Source organism: Beta vulgaris, chromosome 2, assembly GCF_026745355.1.
Source record: "Beta vulgaris subsp. vulgaris cultivar EL10 chromosome 2, EL10.2, whole genome shotgun sequence".
Classification (NCBI taxonomy): Eukaryota; Viridiplantae; Streptophyta; class Magnoliopsida; order Caryophyllales; family Amaranthaceae; genus Beta; species Beta vulgaris.
Genome location: NC_079203.1, coordinates 26,919,736 through 26,941,404, shown reverse-complemented (window position 1 = coordinate 26,941,404; position 21,669 = coordinate 26,919,736). Strand labels below are relative to the sequence as shown.

Sequence of the window (21,669 nt, the reverse complement as noted above, 5' to 3'; positions counted from 1 at the left end):
CATAACATTAAAATAGTTTAACGAAACTTTAATAACAACGCCATTTGTCGATACAAGCAATCCACTTACATTAAGTTTCAAATCCAAAATAAATAACATTAAGATTTAAGAGTTTAACAAACTTCAATAATATTACAAAGTCTACAACTCCTACAAACAATTAAAACATAGTTTGCACTTTAAAATTTTACATCTTTCATTTTCACTTGGTCCATCTACCAAGAGTCCAAGACTTCAAGAGGGCTATTCTTCATCACTACTAACATCATCAACATCCTAAAGCATAGAAAAAAGAAACTACACAATAACCAACCAAATATAAATAATATTAATAAAAAATTATATACAAATATAAACAAACAACGAAATGATGACACACACACACACCATGTATGATCTTGAGCTTCATTACCATAATCACAATCTTCATTAATTGTGTATGACAAATTCTTTCCATCAAGTGTACCTTTGTCATTTATAAACCCAAAAAAAAGTGCATTAGAGAATAATGTAAGTTATATAATAAAAGTAAGAAAAAAACTTATATTACATAAATAACACTAAGTAAAATATCACCTTTCACATCATCAATCAACCAACTTTGCAAGCACATCAAAGCCTTCACGGTTTGAGAATGAAGCCTAGAACGATGAGTACTAATCACTCTTCCACCCATGCTAAAAGCACTCTCCAAAGCAACCAAAGACACGGGAATAGCAAGAATGTCCTTAGCAATTTTTCTCAAAGTTGGATAATTTGTGTCTCTCCTCCACCAATTAAGAACATTAAATTCATTATCCTCGCTCCGGCATTGTAGCACTCTCCAAGTAGTTATTAACCTCATCCCTTAATGGTGGTGTTCTAGCCTTTTGTCTCTTAGATCTAGCAAAATCATCTTCATCCCCACACTCATTAAACCCTCTCTTTAATGGTGATGATTGTTCATTCCCTACATCATTCTTACTTTCAAACTCATGAACAAGTTTATCAAGGGTCCTTCTCACTCTTGCCATTTCACTATTGGCTTCATCTCCTTATAATTTCTCAAAATAATGCGCCACACAATCCATTTTGTTTCTAGGATTTAGAATAGTCGCAAAAGCCAAAATCCCATTAATCTCATACCAATATTTGTCAAACTTATCAACCATACTCATAGCCATTGTCTTAATGACCTCATTACTATCATCTTGCACCCACCGCCTCAAAGCAAGCTTTATCTCACAAATTGTTCGAAAAAACAAATTTGCAGTAACATGATTTCTATTGGAGAAAACTTTAGTGGCTTTGTAGAATATTTCTAACTTTTGACAAACAATAGTAGCCATATTCCAATCACGATCACTAGGAACGGAAAACTTAAGCCTTTTATTAGACGTTTTAATTTATTAAAAACATCTTTGAAAGGCAAACTAGATTCAAGCATCAAGAAAGTAGAATTCTACCTAGTTTTCACATCAAGACCAATCCTTTTTGTTTTACTCACATTCAAAAGACGACATGCATCCTCAAAATTTTCAATTCTTTTAGGAGTGGACATCCAAAACGCAATGCACTCTCTTACTTTGGCAATAGCATGATCAATTACTTGTAAACCATCTTTCACAATCAATTTAAGCATATGAGCACTACATCTCATATGCAAAAATTCTCCATTTAACACCAAACATTTACTCTCCAATTTATCCAACAACACATTTATCATTGAATCATTTATGCTACAATTATCAACAACCACAGAAGAAATTTTATTTTTCAAAGAATATTGAGGCAAAGTTTCCATAAGAATCTTAGCAATGACCCCACTTATATGCGGACTTGAAACATGACAAAACATATTTAACCATAAGAATCTTAGCAATGACCCCATTTGTATGCGGACTTGGAACATAACAAAACCTATTTAACCATGATAAAAGCAAGATTTAGAACATAAAAAAGACCAAAATACCAACATGTTAACCATTATAAACGCAAATAGGCAAATAACCACAAGTTAGAACATAAGTAAATAACAAAAACATGTTAGAATTATAAATGAAATAAGCGAAATTACCTTATTGTTCGATTATGCAAAATCCACTTATCATCAATGAAGTGGGATGTCACGACCATATACCCCTTTTTTTGGTTGGAGGCGATCCACATATCAGTTGTTATCGTCACTCTACCCTCATTAGCAACTAGCAAAACCTTAAGAGAACCTCTCTCATTGTTGAACATCTTCACCACATCACATTTCAATGTATTCCTTGAAATCATCTTAAAATCATCATTCAAACTCTTGATAAAACTCCCAAAACCAATGTGATCTACAATTGACAAATGATACTCATGTACTACTACCATCTTAACCAACTCTCGCCTTGAAACATCTTGATCAAATGATACTTTCTTTGTTTTTTCCTTAAGTGACAAAGAAGTGTTCCCGTCATCTTCTTTCTTGAACTTTAATTGTGATTGACCACTACCAAGCCTCAAATGCCTTCCCGAACAATGTTTTCTAGCATGTTTGTTGAGGTGTGAAGTTCCATTAGCTCCCGAGTATGAGAGTAAGCTATTACAATCCATACACTTTGCCTTTTTAACAACATTGACTATAACCACATCAAAAGTTTCCCAAAATGTAGAAGTCAATTTCTTACATTTCTTACCACCACCAGATAATTCTTCTTTGCTAATATCAACCCCAACCTCAACAAATCCTTCCACATCATCCTCTTTATCAGAATCACCCAACACAACAAATGGTTCTTCATTAGGGTGACTAGAACCAGCATCACTCTCTTTAAACGACAATTGTTCATCCATAATTACAATTTACAAACAACACTACTATGGAAAACAAAAAAAAAAAATCAGCATGTAAACTTGAACAAAATTCAACATACAAGCTACATTTTCACAAAAGATGTCATCTCCCAAACAACCTAAGACAATGAGTCTAAGTAATTGTAAAGATCTTCTAATTCAAGACAAATTCCTCACAACAGTTGAAATTGCACAAATAAACCATCAAATTCGAGCATTACATCCTATCTTTCTCTATGTTTACACTCAGGGCCGTCTTAAACATTTTTGGGGCCCTGTTCAGTCTTTAAAATGAGGCCTAATACAAAAAATGTGCAATAATCAATTTTTTTTTATTATGATTGCATAGAAAAATGAATTGTTATTGCAAAACTATGTGTGTAAGTTAACAGGAGCATTCTAATTTCATATTCCCATTCCCATTTATATTTGGCAAACAAAAAAACAACAAACAAAAGTCAAAATATCTAACAGTTTCACTACTCATCCATCAACACTTCCTAAAAATAATTATCTTTAAAAATTTGATAACTATGGAAAAACTAAATGCATTTATAATACAAATTGGCCACCCATTCAGAAACTTGCTCAACTAATCATAAAAGAAATTATACCATGCTTAATCAAGCTGGAAAAAAAATACACATTAACGAACAACAAGAACAGAAAACTACATGCGAAAGAGTGAAGTCTACCTCTAAATTATGGAACAGTTTCAAACAAAAATCTGGGGTTTTTTTTTTAATAATCAATTACCATCAGGAATTTTTCTCTCCTAAAACCCTCTCCTAGCGCACGATAAGGGTTTAGCTATTGTGCGCCTGAAAAGGCGAAATGGGGCGGAAGAAAAAGACGGCGGGGCCGGAAACCACCGTTATGGCGTCGGGATCTTCTCAGGAGGCTAGTGGTAGTGCTAGTATAGTCAGAGAGGAGGTAAATACAGAGATATCTGATGGAACAGTAACTGTTACTCCACACCCGATAAGTAGTGGGTTGATTCGATCTAGCTCGGAGCATGTGGAGGAGGCAACTCAAAAATGGCAGACTTTCACGGGACAAAATAGAATCTCTGATAAAGGTATGGGTCTTATGTTTGTTGTGCCTACTATAGTGGAAGGTAATCCTACTGCTAAGTTAGATAAAAATGAAATTGATAGAATGAATACTACTTGGGAAAATGCCATCATTGTGTATGTTGTTGGGCAAAATCCAACCATGACTGCCATGTTAGGTTTTAATAAAGTTCAATGGGGGCTTAAAACTGAACCTGGAGTATATAAACATGATGAAGGATATTTTGTGGTGAAAATGAAATCGAAGGAAGAAAGGAATTCTGTTGTGTATGCTGGGCCACACTTGTTTTTTGGTAAACCAATGATTGTGAAGAAATGGACAGCTACGTTTGATTTCCATAATGAGATTCTAAAAGTTGTGCCTATTTGGATAGATTACCTAATCTTCCATTGAACTGTTGGAGTGAGAATTCATTGAGTCGAATTGGAAGCTTACTAGGGGTCCCAGTGTATGCAGATGAATGTACAACAAAGACCTTAAGAATTTCTTTTGCTCGAATACTAGTGGAAATAGATGTCACTAAAGAAATCTTATATGAGATAGCAATAGAAGATCCTACTGGAGCTGTATTTAAACAAAAAGTGGTCTATGATTGGTTGCCTGAGTTTTGTAAAAAATGTCAAGTAATTGGTCACAACTGTGAGGCCAATACTAAAGCTCCAGCAAAGTGGGTGAAGAAATGGGTTCCCAAAAAGAAGATAGAAACTGTAATTTCAAAGGAACAGATCACTGAAGAAGCTCAGATAACTGTTGATGAATTAGAGGAGACTAATGGAGACATCTCACATATTGTGGCTCCTTCTATGGTAGTTGAGGCCTGCTTAGGTGGGGGTCCTGCTATAGTTGTAGAGACTGATATGGTGAATACTCCTGCAGTTACTCCTGAACATGTGCCAAAATGACTGAAGAAGAAGAACCATGGAAAATTGTAACCAGGAAGTCCAAGGGTAAACATGTTACCTTCATAAAAATGGAACTGTTAACTTCTCTCAACTGGACTCAGCAAAAGCTGGGGGTGCTAGGGGACCAAACCCCTATCTATCCTGAATGGAGTTGATGTCTTGGAATGTGAGGGGCCTCAATGATCCCCTCAAAATAAAGGAGGTAAAGCAGACTCTTCATCTTAATCATGCTACTTGTTGTGCTTTGTTTGAGACTAGAGTTAGAGCTAGTAATTGTAGTAAGATTCAAAAGAAATTTGGGGATAGCTGGAGTTGGATTGATAACTATGGTTCCTCGCAGAGGGAGGATTTGGTTTGGGTGGAAACAGGAGACATTACAGTGGATGTCATATATAAAGCTGAACAATGCATGGCTCTTAAAGTTCATAATTATACTAGCAACTACACATTGGTTGTAGTGTATGGACTTCACACCATTGCTGATAGGAAACCTCTTTGGGTAGACCTTAAAAGATTGGCTAGTACTATAAATGATCCTATGCTTTGCATTGGAGACTTTAATGTTGTTTGGAGTGCTCAGGATAGAATAAATGGGGTGGAGGTAAGTGAACAAGAAACTCAGGACTTTGCTGAGTTCATGCTAGCCTCCCACATGATTGAAGCTGCTTATTGTGGAGTTTTCTACTCTTGGAACAACAAAAATCTGGGAAGTGCAAGAATCTGTAGTAGGATTGATAAAGCTGTGATAAATAGCAGTATGCTAGAAGCTTTTCCTGAGCTTATGGTGAAGTATCTTCCAAGTGGTGTGTCTGACCATACTCCTTTGGTGGTAACGTTTCAAAATACAGTTAGGGAGAGGGGTAGACCTTTTAAATTCCTCAATATTCTGGCTGAAGATGCAAAATTTAATGAGGTAGTGACATAAGCTTGGAGATCAGTGGATGATAGGTATCATATGAAGAGAGTGTGGAAAAGACTTCAAGCTGTGAAGAGAGCTTTGAAGGGGTTGTAGACTAATAAAGTGGAGAGTATTAGAGTTAATCTTCAAAATATTCAGAACAACATGGCAATTCATACAGACACTCAGTTACCGAATGAAGAAAGGGAGTTGGTCAATTCTCTTAGACACTAGTCAAGAGTGGAGGAAAGTATCATCAGACAAAAGTCAAGAATAAACTGGCTTGCAAAGGGGGATGCAAATACAAAAATTTTCTTCACTGCAGTTAAAGTAAGACAAGCAAGGAATAGAATTGGAATGCTTAAAAACTGTCAGGGAGATTGCCTCACTTCCACTGGGGTAATTCAAGAAGAAATTATCAGCTTCTATAAGAAGTTGCTGGGTGATTGTGCTACATCCTTGACTGGTCTAGATTTAAACACTATTAGAGCTGGCCCAGTGTTATCTTTAGAAACCAGGGCAACTCTTATAAAACCAGTCACTACAGAGGAAATTGATAGAGCCTTGTATCAGATTGATGACAACAAGACCCCAGGAATTGATGGGTTTAATGGGTTGTTCTTTAAAAAAAGATGGCACATAATCAAGCATGATGTTTACAGAGGTGTTCTGGAGTCTTTGATCAAGCTTATCTTCACAAACCAGTTAATAACACTGTTATTACACTGGTCCCTAAAGTAACCTCAGCTATGTATGCTAAGGATTTCAGGCCAATAGCCTGTTGCCCACCCTCTATAAAATAATCTAAAAGATTATCACTCATAGGATGCAAGCTGTGATGCAGGAGGTGGTGAATGAAGCTCAATCTGGTTTTATACCAGAGAGACATATTGCTGACAACATTCTTTTAGCCACTGAACTGCTAAAAGGGTATTCTAGAAAGCATATTTCACCAAGGTGTGTCATCAAGGTGGATATAAAAAAGGCTTATGACTCTGTGGAATGGCCTTTTTTAGAGAAAATGTTGATTGAGCTGGGCTTTCCTACAGTGTTTGTGGGATGGATAATGGGTTGTGTCAGAACAGTATCTTATTCCATTGCCATAAATGGTATTCCTACTATTCCTTTTGATGCTAAAAAGGGTCTAAGACAAGGAGACCCTTTGTCTCCTTTTCTTTTTGCACTCAGTATGGAATACCTCAGTAGGTGTTTGAAAGAGCTTAAGGATGATCCTGACTTCAATTATCACCCCAAATGTGAGAGAATCTCTCTTAATCATCTTATGTTTGCAGATGATTTACTGATGTTTGCAAGGGCTGATATAAGTTCAGTAGTTAAAATAATGAATGCTTTTGAGAAGTTCTCTAAGGCCTCAGGGTTAGTAGCCAGTGTGGAGAAAAGCAATATATATGTTGCTGGTGTGAATGAAGATGATGCTCAGATGCTTGCTCATGCTATTAGTATGCCTATTGGGAGGCTACCTTTTAAATACCTTGGGGTTCCTCTTAACTCCAAAAAGCTCACAATCTCTCAATGTAAAGTGCTGGTGGAGAAAATTACTTGCAGAGCTCAATCTTGGATGACAAAGCACCTTAGTTATGCTGGTAGATTGCAATTGGTGAGAAGCATTCTAAGTAGCATGCAGAATTATTGGGCCCATATTTTTCCTTTGCAAAAAAAGGTTATAAAAGCAGTGGAAGCAATCTGTAGGAAGTTTTTGTGGACTGGATTAACACTAGATTCCAGAAAAGCACCTGTGGCTTGGCAGAATTTTTACAACCCTAAAGTTTCAGGTGGGTGGAGTTTAATCAATATGGAGAACTGGAACAAGGCTGTAATGTTGAAGCTTCTTTGGGCTATTACTTTCAAAACTGACAAGCTGTGGGTTAAGTGGATAGCTGCCTATTATCTTAGAAGACATGATGTGTCTACTGTTGGAGTAACAAACAACATGTCCTGGCATCTGAAGAAAATCTTAAAGTTGAGAGAGCTGAGGGTGCAGTTGGGGACCTGGGAAGATTTGTTGCTTCATGGGAAGTTCAGTATAAAAAAAGCTTACAAGCTCATTCAAGGGGAGATGGAGAAAGTGCAATGGAGAAGAATTATATGCAATAATAGAGCCAGTCCAAAGAGCAAGTTCATTGTGTGGTTAGCTGTTCAATTGCAATGTAGGTTGTGTGATACACAGAATGAGTCAATCCAGCATCTCTTTTTTGAATGCAGATTTTCTACTGAAGTGTGGAATGGTCTGCTACAGAAGATGGGGGTCAATAGAACTGCTGGCTCCTTTGATGTTGAAAGCAGAATTGCCTGTTCAAAAGCTCATAGTAAGAGCTTGAAATCAAGAGTCTATGTGATGATGTTCTCCGAAGCAATGCACACTATTTGGTGTCAAAGAAATAGTGTAATTTTTGAGAATGCTTCTTGTTCACCTGCAGCCTTGATCAATCGAGTTATTTTCCAAGTTGCTTGCAATTGTAATGAATCAGAGAGGAGGTTATTAGTTCAGTAGGATAGGAGCTACTGATATGGTTAGTCTTGTGTAGTTAAGTGTGGAAGTTTGTGGAGTTTAGCTTGTACTCATCACCAATTTTTTTGGTAGTCAATAAAAATTTTGAATTGCCAAAAAAAAAATCTGGGGTTTTCTGCAAATAATCTGGTGATGCAATTGGAGTCTTGAAATTTCGCAGATTGGAGTATGCAAAACTGGAGACTTGGAGAGTACTTCATATGAATCAGATGATATTTATATATGAATCTGAATTTTTTTTTCCAACTGAAATTCTGATTCGTATAATGGTTTGAGAAATTATAGAGATGGGATGGATATACATAGAGGCTATAAAATTTAGCCGTTTGACAGAAAAAATTTGTGATTTAATCTTTCCATTGACTGTAATTCTTGGCTTGATTGAGAGAGAAAGGGGAAAGATTGAAAGTGTTAAAAGGAAACTTTGGTAAAGTAAGAAAATTAATGAGAGTTGCACCATAATAGAATATAGAAAATCTCAACTTCTATGGAAATTTGCAATTAGAGGAGAAGAATCTGGAGAATTGAGTTAAATTTGGTCATTAATGGAAGGTTGAAAAATGAAAAAGCATATCTGACGGGAGAAAGGGAAGACGAAGAGTGTTTTCTTTTGGGGCCCCTAAAATTTCGAGGCCATGTGCAATTGGGCAGCTTGCACAGGCCCAAAACCGGCCTTGTTTACACTGTTACACATGTAATTTCAAATTCGACCAATGTCTTTTTAATCAAAGTATTTGTAACAGCCCACACTTCCGAGCTGCTAACTAATCACAATTAAGATACACAAAACACAATCAACACTTAACAAACCTCAAATTTACATTTATTCACACCTATAACAGCCCGCACTTCCGAGCTTCTAACTAATCACACTTAAGATACACAAAATACAATCAACACTTAACAAACCTCGAATTTACATTTATTCACAACGGAAATAAAACCTATAAAAACGATCTTGGATCTGTGGGTCAGGGGCCCACAATATAACAACTTGAAAATCAAATAACAGATTACGAATACTTTGAAACAAAGCATCTAACTTTAACCTCAGCCCACCATTTCATAACATAAAAATCTTCTTCTTGATCAATAATCATATTCCAAGACCTCGACATCAACCCTGCAAAATCACTAACAATGACACTTGCCCCCACCACGACAGTTTCGAAGAACAGAATCAGAAAAACTGAGTACACACACTGTCCAACCAGAAATTCATTTTAGTGGCTTAAAATATAGTTGTGCTGTTTATTACTCACCAAGTGGAACAATCCCAGACTTCAAAAAAAATTTAAAATCAAATAGTTAGAAATGTTTTTATCACGACACTAGCAACCCTTAACTAGAAAGTCCGATAAAGAGTACTCATACATATACTACAGATAATAAGTTCCTTGCCATAAGGACAAAGTTCAATAACAGTTGAAATACATAAGCTCATCCCAAAACCTCATTTTTGGTGGCTTAAGACCATTCGTATACAATTCATGCTAGAATTTAGTATGCTTCACAAGTAAGGTGCTTGCTTAAAAATTTCAGGATTACTATCTTTGCACAATCGTATCAAAATAAGAATTTTCATCATAAAGATCACAACTTAGATTATTCAAAACCCTTTGGGTCTATAGCATTTAATCTATTTAGGTAAAGCGAACACGAATAGAGAGGGGCTCCTTACACAAGAAGCCGACTGTCTCTATGCTAATGGAGGTCGTCACCCCACCGTTTAAATATTTATGCTTGCAAGCCTTAACCAGGACATGTCCCATTTTTATTATTTGCTGGACTTCACCCACCCAGAGGGTTCGGAAGGAGATCACCCATCCTCAAGGGTTGTTGTTCATACCGTACCTTATTTGGTATCGGCCTTTACCCACTTGTATCCATAGTTTATTTACATAAATAGTTTAAATGCACAGTTTATCAATACCACACTGTTTCCAAAGAACACATATTCATCCATGGAGAGGAAAAAGAATCACACCTACTATTGTGTTGCTAATCATTGCAAGACTTGAATCTTCTTTTGAAATATTTTGTTTTACGTCAACAATTTCACATATTAGTTACGTGTAAAAATATAAGGAAATAATCAATTCTTTACTGCTTGTAAAATCCGTATAGGCACTTAGTGTGCTCATTTAAAATTTACCAAAAGGGTTGAGTTAACTTGAACATTTGGAACTTTTGTCAAAATAATTCAGCAAAAAACTGAACTTAAAATGAACATAACTTCCTGCTCGGTACTTCGAATTAGGAATTTCCAAAACTTAACCTCAATAACTTTTGGATCATGACTACTCAAAGGAACAATACCGCTCCATAACACATATTGAGCATCTCGCTCCATAAATGTTGTTTACTTTCCCATAAAACAAATGCTAAATCATAATGCTTATTTTCTCAATAACACAATCTTATGCCTTTCAAGACTTTTACTCTTGTTCTTAATTCGTATCGCATACTCAATTCCAAAGTGTATCAACGACTTAAACCTCCGTCCGTAAATTAATATAAAACAAAACAAAGTTGAAATGTAATTAACATATCCAAAATACCTGAACCTCAATAATCTTATTATAACACAAACTCGAATATCAAATAATCTCACTTACCTCAAATATTCTTTTAAAGGAAGTAATATACATAAAACATATTCGAAATCAAATGTCTCTCCGCAGTCGAACCCATAACATAATCAAAATCTAAACTAGTTTCTCAAAGACTTATAAGATAATTAACTATTATCGAGACCCAATTCTAAGCTCGTGCGATTAACCTGTAATATTTTACTTGTAGACTATAAGGTATCCTCTAACATGTTTGGCAATTCCCTTCATCATAATAGTTTCTCTTTGTACTTGGACTTCCGTCTTTAACTTATAGCATCTAAACTATAGCATTCCAAAATTCTCATGATATGAATTTTCCCCTTAAAGGTTTTCTTATTCCCAATACATGAACTTTCATTGCCAGAATATAACCTTATTACATTATCATAAATCACCTACAATTACTATGGCAAGTCAAAATATCTCACTCCATATTTCCTAATACTCAACTCGTTGTCCTCATCCTTCTAAATTTATAATTCACAACCATACGTCCCCATGTATTTGTACTGAAAGCTCATATTAGCTTAACACCATACGCTTAGTATTGTATTATATAACTTTAATTACCATGCTCTCTATTATCTAGATTTATATTTTTCTTTCCCAATCCATTTATATATATCTTACTCATCCAATAGAAGAAATTATGCTCCAAATCTTTTACTTGACCCCTTTGCGGATATGATCTTTTATTACATAAGTATTGTAAATTATATCTCTCTAATAGATACTCTCTAAACCACCACAAGATTGGATCCTTTATTTCACTGATACGACATTCATACTCAAATCCTACACATCCTCTGAACTCACAAACTCTCGTAACAACTCCATTAACTCATAAATTAATATTTGACCTTTGAAATTCACATCCAAATTTACTATTCCCTAACTATCTAATCTACGTCCACCACATAACATCTTCATTCTTAGTTAGAACCTCCCAACAATTACTTCATCCTTCAATTATGACATCACAAATCTTCATTCTTATATAACCAAGCTCCATATTATTTTCAGAGATTTCTTCGGGTGCTACCATTCAGCCTTGTTTATACGCCATAAGTAAATCTTGGGATATGACTACTTCTAATAATATCCTCAAAGCGACAATTGTATTTATTAAATAGAACTTCACAAGTACCCATCTCACAGCAAACTCATTCTAACTTAGATTCCAAACTCCATATAACATAATTCATCCATGATATTCTGTAAAGATATAACTTGTTTCACTAGACTTACTGTTTCCAAACTTAAATCCGAAAATAATGTTCATTAAATTGACCCAAATTTGAGAGACTTTTTCCTATGAGAACTTCTTCATAAAAATTTAAGTAGGAGTAAAGATCCTCCCCGTCATTAATAGAACTAGAAAATTCTGATTTATAATTTGACGAGTCCATATTTGTTCATAACTCCAAGTCATAATTTTCAAAGTTCATGATCATATATAATCAAAATCTCAAACCATAATAAAGAGTTTTTCATACTTTCAGAAGTTCCATATAAAATTATATCACAAATATTTTCACAATTGCTTAAACCTGAAATTTTAACTCAACATCCTTGATCAAAATTCCTTTCTTTTTCTCTGAAACTTTCAAATATAACTATAGTTTAAATCGAAACGATTCATAAAGATATCGAGTCGACGTCCCGCTTAGTTCGTAAATCGAAGTACTTGTTGTAAAACCACTTATATAGTTAGATATACTAAAGATCCTTGCTTTAATTCTCATAGCTACACTTTCATATAAAAGATCAACTTACTAAGCATAAGAAACTTATTATAAATTCGATGTGGAAACAAGTAGGTTTAATAATATCACACATCTATATTATTGAAGGATTCAACTACCTCCAATCAGTTCTTCATAAAAATATCACTCAGTAAAACTCATCACATATATAGCTTTCGCTCATAGCTTAAAACCAAATATGTAGTTAACAACTCTTGTAAACACACGAATAACACTTTGAATAATTTTGTATTTATATAAAAGGCTTATTAAGCTCAGCACATGAAATCACATAAAACACGAATATAGATTCAAAGGTGGAAGGACATGTGTGTACCTTGAAACATTTCCAATAATTCGACATTCTGGATAACCACTATAGCTCGAACTTCATAATTTATCTCCATATACATACTCCAACAACGACCTCAAAACAATAACAACAATCATTAACCATCCTCACAAAATTTAGATAAACAAATTGAATTACTCATACTTCTGAACTCTTCCATGAACTAACCACCACAAACCTTATATACAACCCATTCTACTAATCCAACTCACAACATCAATTCTATCTCTAATTAACATCATTCTGATTTCAGAGAGTATTATCAAACAACATAATTTATAAAAATCAGTTTTTATAAACTTACTTAAGAGGCTTACTTCATATTAGAAGTTCAATCCAATAAGAAAGATAAAATATTCAATCTTTAAGTTTAACAACTCTTATCATAACTATATTTGCTAATCAATAACAAAATTGAGAACCAAGTTTATTTCTAAAATCAGAATATAAAATCCAATTGCACCACAATTAAATTGGAATCAAAGGAGATGAGGAATTAAGAAAATTAGCTTATACCTTCATATGGAAAGGAATACCAACATATGGCAGCAATAAGGCAAACAAGTTAGCAATGACAACATGGGCAAACAAGCCAACCACGGCAGCAGCGCAACACAAAGTACAGCAGCAGTGCTGAACTTGTGTAAGGCGTAACTCATAGCTCCGAACTCCGAATTGAGCGATTTTTGTGCCCAAATTCATTAGCTCGAAGTGATCTACAACTTTGATTCAGCAACAAAGAGCAAAATTGGATTGCATGTTATAGATAATTGAGGAAACAGATTGTCGGAATAAAAACAGAGGAGAGAGAAATGAAGATAGGAACACCAAACTTACAAAGACCATAACTCATAGCTCGAACTCCAAATCAAGTGATTTTTGTGCCAAATTCATTAGCTCGAAGTGATCTACAACTTTATTCAGCAATAAAGAGCAAAATTGGATTGATATTTAGATAATGGGGAACAGATTGTCGGAATAAAAACGAGGAGAGAGAAATGAAGGTAGCAACACCAAACTTGCAAAGACCATAACTCATAGCTCCGAACTCCAAATCAAGTGATTTTTGGGTCTAAGTTCAATAACTTTTCGAGATCTACAACTTTCATGTGATATTTGGCAAATTTCGATCCAGAATGCAAAAATGAACATGCACAGTACGGGTATAAAATCAGAGGAGAAGAAAATTATTGTTTGGGTTTTTATTTTGGTTTTGGGTTTTCCCATTCTAACACTTGGGTAATTAAACTGAAATTGAAGAGAAACAATTGGTTATGGGAAAATACACTTTGGCACTTGATTGAGAAGTTATGAAGAAGAGAGAGTGATGCTTTAGCATCTAGTAGATGACATGAGTGAGGAGAGATAAATTGTAATTAAAATGGGTTTCTCTTTATTTCAAAGCTTAAAATCCTCAACTCAATATCTCTATTATATAAAATCCATACTAACTTATTTGTGCTTGGAACTTACTTTAGACGATAAATAATAATTCTCAAAGTAATTTCTTTACTAATATGAACATAGCTAACTGCACTAAAACGAGTTTGAAAATATCAGCTATTATACTTATTAAATCTCATTTATAAAGTCGTTATTAAACCTGCTTAAAATATAGTCTATTACAGTATTACCCGATTACCATTTACTAAATTACCACCCATCAATAAAGACAACAAAATTTCAATACTATAATTAAAGTAGAGAGATTAAAAAAAGGGGGGAATGACAGCAAAAAAACAAGACTCACGAAGTAAGAAAGGGGGGAATGACAACATAAAAACGAACTCACAACAAGCCCTAACATCGACTGCAATGTGCGCTGTCAAGAAAAATTGGGTTCCGGCGAAAATCAGATAGAAACGAGGGCTTACCTGGCAAAGCTCGCTGCTCTGGCGCGGTGGTCCGGCTGCTCGGTGGTCCGACTGACTTCTGGCGTGGTGGTCCGGTGCCGGAGTGAGGCGTTAGCATGAGCGTGAGTGTGAGTGCGTGACTGCAGCAGCACTAGTGAAGATCGAAGAGAAATGACTGCGTGAGAGAATGAAACGCTTAAGTGAATTTAAGGTTTAGTTTTATATTTTATATTTTTATTTTAACTTTAAAAAACGGGTAAACGGATCCGGATTCGGGTAATTTTTTATTACCCGGTCCAGATCCGTTTTCAAACACGAGGATCCAGATCCTACCCGGATCCACCGGGTCCAAATTTTGAGGATCCAGATCCGCTAAAAAATGGATCTGGATCCACGGATCCGGGTAGGGTCCATTACCCACTACCAACCCTAGATGTGCCTGGAAATCATAGCCTCTCCACACAAGTACCACAATTTCAATAAATCCACAAGTGCAGGTGTGGGATATGAAAATATCGCTTCTGCTTCCAATCCACCACCTAAATATGCTAATGCCCCTATCCATCATTCTCATCCAGCTAACCCTGATATATTATCCATATTTGAAAATAATGAACCTAGCCAAAAGAATGCTAAAAACCCAGAACCTGATCACAACCTTATAAGTGACATGTCACTCTCTTGTTTATTAGGTAAGCCTTTTGGAGACCTTATTCCCTCGTTCGTAGTCATAGCAAAACTACGTCGTGAATGGAGTGGACTTAAGGGCGAGGTATCTTTTGTTGAAATGGACAATGGCTGGGTTATGTTCAAGTTTTCAAATCATGAAGACAAATCATTTGTTTTGGGAGCATCGCCCATGGTATGTTCAAGGTCTAGTACTTGCTCTATTTAGTTGGCAAACTGCCTTTAATCCGTTTACTTACCAAATTTGCTCTCTAGCTATTTAGGTTCACCTTAATCTACTACCAATGGAGTTCTGGTCCTTAACCTGTCTTACTACTCTACTTGCACCTATATGACCACTGATACGGGTAGATGATTTTACACTTTCTCGTACTCGTGCTCGTTATGCCCATGTCTATGTCAATGTCCAAGTTATAAAACCTGTTCCAGGGTCTTTACTTATTAATATCCAAGGTCAAATGCGTGAAATTTTCCTCATTTATGAAGGTATGTTGGAAGTTTACCCTCTTCGTGGATCGGAAGAACACACCTTAGATATTTGCTCTCAAAAGGCAAATCATAACCTTCATCTCCTACCGGATAGGCTCAAGGCTAGTTCCATTAACTCCCCCCGGACAACTCCAGTACCCCATAAGGAAGCTGAATCTAGTGGAAGATGGATAAAAGTTGTTCAAAAATGCAAAGGTCGAACATCAACCACCTCTAAAAAAGCAAAGGTCCAAGACCCAGGTTTTAAAACACCACAAACTAGCTAAGAAACCAGCCCAGCAAGAAAAGCCTACGACCCCAGTCAAGTCTCAAATCAATGTTACCACCTCTGACATCAATAAGGATGATCTGAACCCTTTTGACCCGCATAAATCTCATCCTTATGTGAATACTACAAGTAATCTTGAACCTCTATTAGCTAATGAAACAATTGAAGAAGCTGACCCTGAATATGTTGAAGCGCTACAAACTCTACGTACTACCATTCTGCCTCCTGCATTCCCTCCGATTATTAATGAATATGGTTCAAATATAGGCCATCTGAGCCCCTCCTCATCTGAAACTGCACTTGCACATGAATTATCGGAGGTAGATAAATTGTTTTTGGATGCTTTGGGTCATGGGAATGAGATTACAATATCCTCTGAGTCTTCAAAACGACGTCGCACTGAAGATGAGGAAGATTCTACATATTCCAAACAGAAAAAAGTGATATATCAGATGTTGCCTCAACATTTTGCCCTTACTAGCTTACTAATATATCGTAGTTTATGTATCTAGACAATACTAGTTTACTATGTAAGCCTATTGTAATGACTACTATATGTGAGTGTCTTGTGCTGCAAAGTTTAATGGAATTACACTCTTTTGGATACCAGCTCATGGCAACAACTCACTCTTTAAGTCTGAATTGCTTTGTATTGCCTTTGAATCGTATGATCCTACCAATCTATTCTATAAACTATCACTAAAACAAACAACTTCACTGCAAGTATGTCGACAACAATATGGGAGTCAAGTTTGCTTTGCAGCATTGGGACAAGGATAGCAACAATTATGATCAAACATCTGATTATTACAAGAGCACTCAAAAATGTAAAATTCATTGTTCTAAGACTCTTATAAAAATCGATAGCCTTGTATATTATATGATAGTTGTCCTTATGCTGCTGCAGTACATCAAAGTGATGAAATATGGGACTTGCCTTACAAGAATAAAAAATGGCTCCTTAGTATGTACAATTTCATTTGATGTATTTAATAACGACATATTGTTATATTTATTGGGAATGGCTTATGGCCTTGCCCAGCATCTTTTGATGCTTGCCTAGACATTTGATGTCTTATGTCAAGTAGACAAAACACTACTGATACACTATGAAAATTATTAGTTGGAATATCCAAGGAGCAAAAAAACAAAATGCACAAAGTGAGTTACTCTATCTCACTCGAAAATTCAAACCTAATATATTCATTATTTGTAACGCCCCGACCTCTAATCATCGTTGTTAAGTTAATTCATCGATTATTAGCAGCGGAACCTAGATAGTCGGCGCGTTACCGCCGTACTTTCCATAAGGAAAATTCAAGGCGACATAAAAACATAAACTCAAACATCTTATAACATGAAGCATAACGTAGATCCAACATTAGTCTCATGATTAATAGAGACTTAATTACTGGTTAGAGTTTTGACATAAACTTAAATTAAGACCATGAGAGTCTATATAATTTAGATATTAAATAAATCCTCACTGCTATGCCATCCCATTGTCACCATCAGTACCTAGAACATAAATAAAACGTCGTGAGCCGAGGCTCAGTAACATACTACTCTAACATCGTAAAACATTTCAACTCATTTTGTTAGCAAACAGGGAGGAGAGAAAATAATAAAACCATTTCATAAATATATTATAATCTTCACCATTATCTTTTCATCTTTACTTTATTACATTGGTAACTTGGCAAATATCGCATATCACATATCACATATAGGGATGTCTCCCTAAACACATATTGCCAGAAAGGCGGCCACAAATGGATGACACTCTCGGTGTCCAAATATTGCCAGAAAGGCGGCCACAAATGGATGACACTCTCGGTGTCCAAATATTGCCAGAAAGGCGGTCACATCATAGGTGACATTTTCTATGCCCACATACTTGCCAAGAACCATCTTTCACTTTACTTTATCATGTTTCAAATATCATAATTACATTACATCATTATAATTATAATCATGAAACATCATTAAAACCATAGCGTTATCATACTCATATTTTCATAAACATCATAGTCATTTCATTTCATCGAAAATCATCATATTCGTAAAACCTTTCATATCCCACAATCCATGAATCAACAACATAGTGCGAAATACCATAAAACATCATTCGAAAGGGATTGTGGGTGTTAGCAGTAGATGTTACCTGAATTCCTGCTTGATAACCTTGATAGCTGGGGGAAGCTTGTAATATCCTTTATCTTCCTTAATCTATTCAAGAATAATTTTATTAATGAACGTTTTGTTATTTAGCTTTTAAGTCTAAATATTAGTTAGCGCTTATTAAGGTCATAACGGTCATTATAACGTCGTAAAGGACTCCTTAAAGGCCATTATTTCTTAATCGTTAATAACTTTTTAATTAATTAAGGTGACTCTTTAACAACGAATTAATGAAACAACTCATTTAGCTATACCTTTAAAATTATCGAACCATTGAAGTTATATTACTACATATTATATATAACCTTTCGAAAGCATAACATTATTCTAGTTCATAGTTAATAACTAATTAGTTGTTCATTAATAAATTAATTAAGTTTAAAGTTATAATAGATCCGTTAACATTATTTTAATATTATTTAGTCATTTAAAACTAACAAGTCGATTAACTAATTATTATAAGTGAACTTAAGTATTAGTGAAGTACTCATAACTTAAACTCAATTATAAACAACATGCATAATGAATTAGTTTTAATTAGTTGTAGTTAACTCAAGCAACTTAGTTATTAGGAATTATAGTCCAAAACATAGTTTTAGTAAGTAAGTTGGGTGGTTTAATAAAACTAACTAAATCAGTCCACTAAAGCTCAAAATATTAAAGTAATAAGATTAACTTAAATTACTTAGCTAAGTAAATCAGATTATAAGCCCAACATCATACTTAACTTAATAATTAAACTAACATGACATATTAAAGCACTAAATCAGCTTTAGTTTAACTCCTTTAGCCCAACAACGATATAATTCAGATTTAAAACTTAAGTTTATTTCTGAGTCCAAGGTTCTAGGCCCAAATAAATTAATAAAGGTTAAGGGTTATAAACTTGGGCTTGCATTAGAGAATAAGAAATCGGAAATTTAAAAGGGGGAAAAACCATCACCTCTGCTACTAGGAGCAGGGAGGACCACGAGTGAGGCGAGGGAGCTGCGAGCTCCGGCGTGCAGCGTCTCCGGCGAACGGCGGCAGTGCGACGGCGAGGCGGTGGCGTTGTGCTCGTGCTGCTGGCGCGACGAAGGAGAGTGACGAGAGAGAGCGCGAGGAGGAGAGGGAGTGCGCGAGGAGAGAGAGAGAGAGCGAACGTGAAGGTGCTGGCGCGGATCTCCGGCGGCGGGCTGATGACCGGCGAGTGACGAGGTGGGGGCGGGACTGTGCGCGGCACAGGTGGCGCGCGCGGTGGCCGACGGTGGTCGGCTGTGGGGGGTTCGAAACAGAGGAGAGATATTATGAATTTGGGATTTTCTCTTTTCTTTTCTTTTTTGATTTCTTTTAGTTACAATTTCCGGCGATTATTGACTGAATTTCTGATTAGAGAGAAGAGATGATGAAGGTTGTTGTTGGTGTGTTCTTGATGTTGAATTCATCACTATTTATAGGGAAAGTTTGGAGTTAAAAATCAGTGGTTGGGAGGAAGATGGTGAAGTAAATAATCTGATTTCGTTAACTTGAGGAAGCTTTTGTGAGGATTGGTGACAGATTTGACTGAAGAAGGAGAAGAAAGTGAAGGCATGGGTGCCAAATGGACATGGTGGAGTGAGGAGGAAGACACCATTAATGGGGATTGACCATGACTTTCTCTTTTCCTTTTTCCCTTTTTTGTTTCCCAACCAAAAATCAGAAAATTTCCCCACTAGCACTTATCAACGTGACTTAGTAACACTTTGGGTGAAATGTTGATATTTTGTACTTTAAATGAATTATCAACTACATTAGTATTCTTGTTTAACTCATGAAATTGTAGATTATAAAATATCATCATAATTTAAGTTGGTAAATTTTTATGTTAAAATTCTATACATTTTATTATACGTTGCTTAATTAGTGGAACGAATAAAATAAAATATGTTCTAACTACATTATTATGTTAATTATTCACTTAAATATGTTTAAGATTTTTAGGATATTACATTATTCTTGAAACAATGAGCTCTAAGATTAGTAGACATATTATTTTAAAAACACGTACTAGGATTCGATGACATACTTATTATAGATCCAAATGGACATTGTGGAGGTATGTGGATTCTTTGGAATAATAATGAATTCACGATTACTCCACAACCAGGCACCTATCGTCTAGCTAACTTTATCGTACAAAACAAAAATAGCTTAGCATCCTTTTGGCTAACATGATTATACGCACCAGCTCAAAATTCAGAAAAAACCCGTTTTCTGGAATGATATGACCTCATTTTTTAGTACCTTACGCCTTTGTGCATTATTGGCGATTTTAATGAACGATTATATATCTCAGAAAAGAAAGGAGGGAACCTGGATTACAATAATCCCTGTCAAATTCTATCTGATTTTATTTATGCTTGTAATGCAAAAGATGTTTTAAGTCCCCCGAATTCCTACTCATGGAAAAAAAGATACAATCATCATTATATTTATGAAAAGCTTGATCGGTGTATCGTATCCTCTTCGTGGGCTATTAACTATCCCAACGCTTATCTTCATTATAGCACATTTACATGCTCAGATCATGCCCCTATTATTTTGTCAACATTCAAGACACATATCAGAAGCCACCTAGATTTCGATTTCAAAATACTTGGATAAATGATCCATTTACCAGAAAACTAGTCCAACGACAATGGAATCAGCGACACTCTCAATCACATTTTTATAATATATCTCGAAAGCTCCAATATGTGAAACAAGAATTGAAAATTTGGTCCAAGAATAAATTTGGACATATACAACTAAAATTGGACCAAAATCATAACAAACCATTAAATGTTCAAAATCAACTATAATCGTTCCCTAATAATGCTCATATTGAGCAACATTTAGTTTGTCTCATAAGACAACGAGAAAGATTGTTATCCTTTAACCAACGATATTAGGGCAAGTACTCTCGCAAACAATGACTGACAAAAGGTGATCGTAATTCTGCCTTTTTCCATTCTAAGATTGCATCCAGAATAAAACGTCTCCAAATTCAAAAAATAAGAAATTCTATGAACCAATGGGTTGATACCCCTTCTGAAATTTATTATGCTTTCCAAGCTGAGTTTCAGGAACGATTTAAATCGACAATTCAATCCAACCGAAACATTGTAACCCCTTGTGTATCTTCAATCATAACAGAAGAAGATAATATACATCTAACTGCACCAATCTTAGATAAGGAAATCCGCCAAGCACTTTTTTGCATAGACCCGTCTAAATCCCCGGGTTCAGATGGATTTAGAGCTAAAT

The 21,669-nt window shown here is 35.4% G+C and overlaps 1 protein-coding gene and 1 long non-coding RNA gene across 3 annotated transcripts; both read right to left on the bottom strand.

Annotated features, from left to right (window-relative positions):
• Positions 1-395: 395 nt before the first annotated feature.
• Positions 396-10,575, bottom strand: LOC104906133 (zinc finger BED domain-containing protein DAYSLEEPER). 2 transcript variants are annotated; one of them, XR_008968013.1, is made up of 2 exons: positions 577-10,575; positions 396-466 (listed from the first exon to the last, which is right to left on the bottom strand). XR_008968013.1 is itself a non-coding variant. In XM_057392558.1 (2 exons), the coding sequence occupies exons 1-2, from the start codon at positions 2,809-2,811 to the stop codon at positions 457-459; spliced, it is 765 nt and encodes a 254-aa protein (XP_057248541.1). In that variant the 5' UTR covers positions 2,812-10,562; the 3' UTR covers positions 396-456. The 2 variants fall into 2 exon arrangements, 1 of the variants encoding a protein (XP_057248541.1); XM_057392558.1 differs by having other exon boundaries at positions 2,057-10,562.
• Positions 10,576-14,186: 3,611 nt separating this feature from the next.
• LOC104906134 (uncharacterized) lies at positions 14,187-20,104 on the bottom strand. The gene is made up of 4 exons (XR_007271178.2): positions 19,349-20,104; positions 18,389-18,453; positions 16,401-16,641; positions 14,187-14,955 (listed from the first exon to the last, which is right to left on the bottom strand). It is a non-coding gene; the product is annotated as an uncharacterized LOC104906134 (long non-coding RNA).
• Positions 20,105-21,669: the final 1,565 nt, after the last annotated feature.

Bases quoted from the DNA above. Each gene is read 5' to 3' on its own strand.
- LOC104906133 (XM_057392558.1), bottom strand. From the start codon at position 2,811: ATGGATGAACAATTGTCGTTTAAAGAGAGTGATGCTGGTTCTAGTCAC.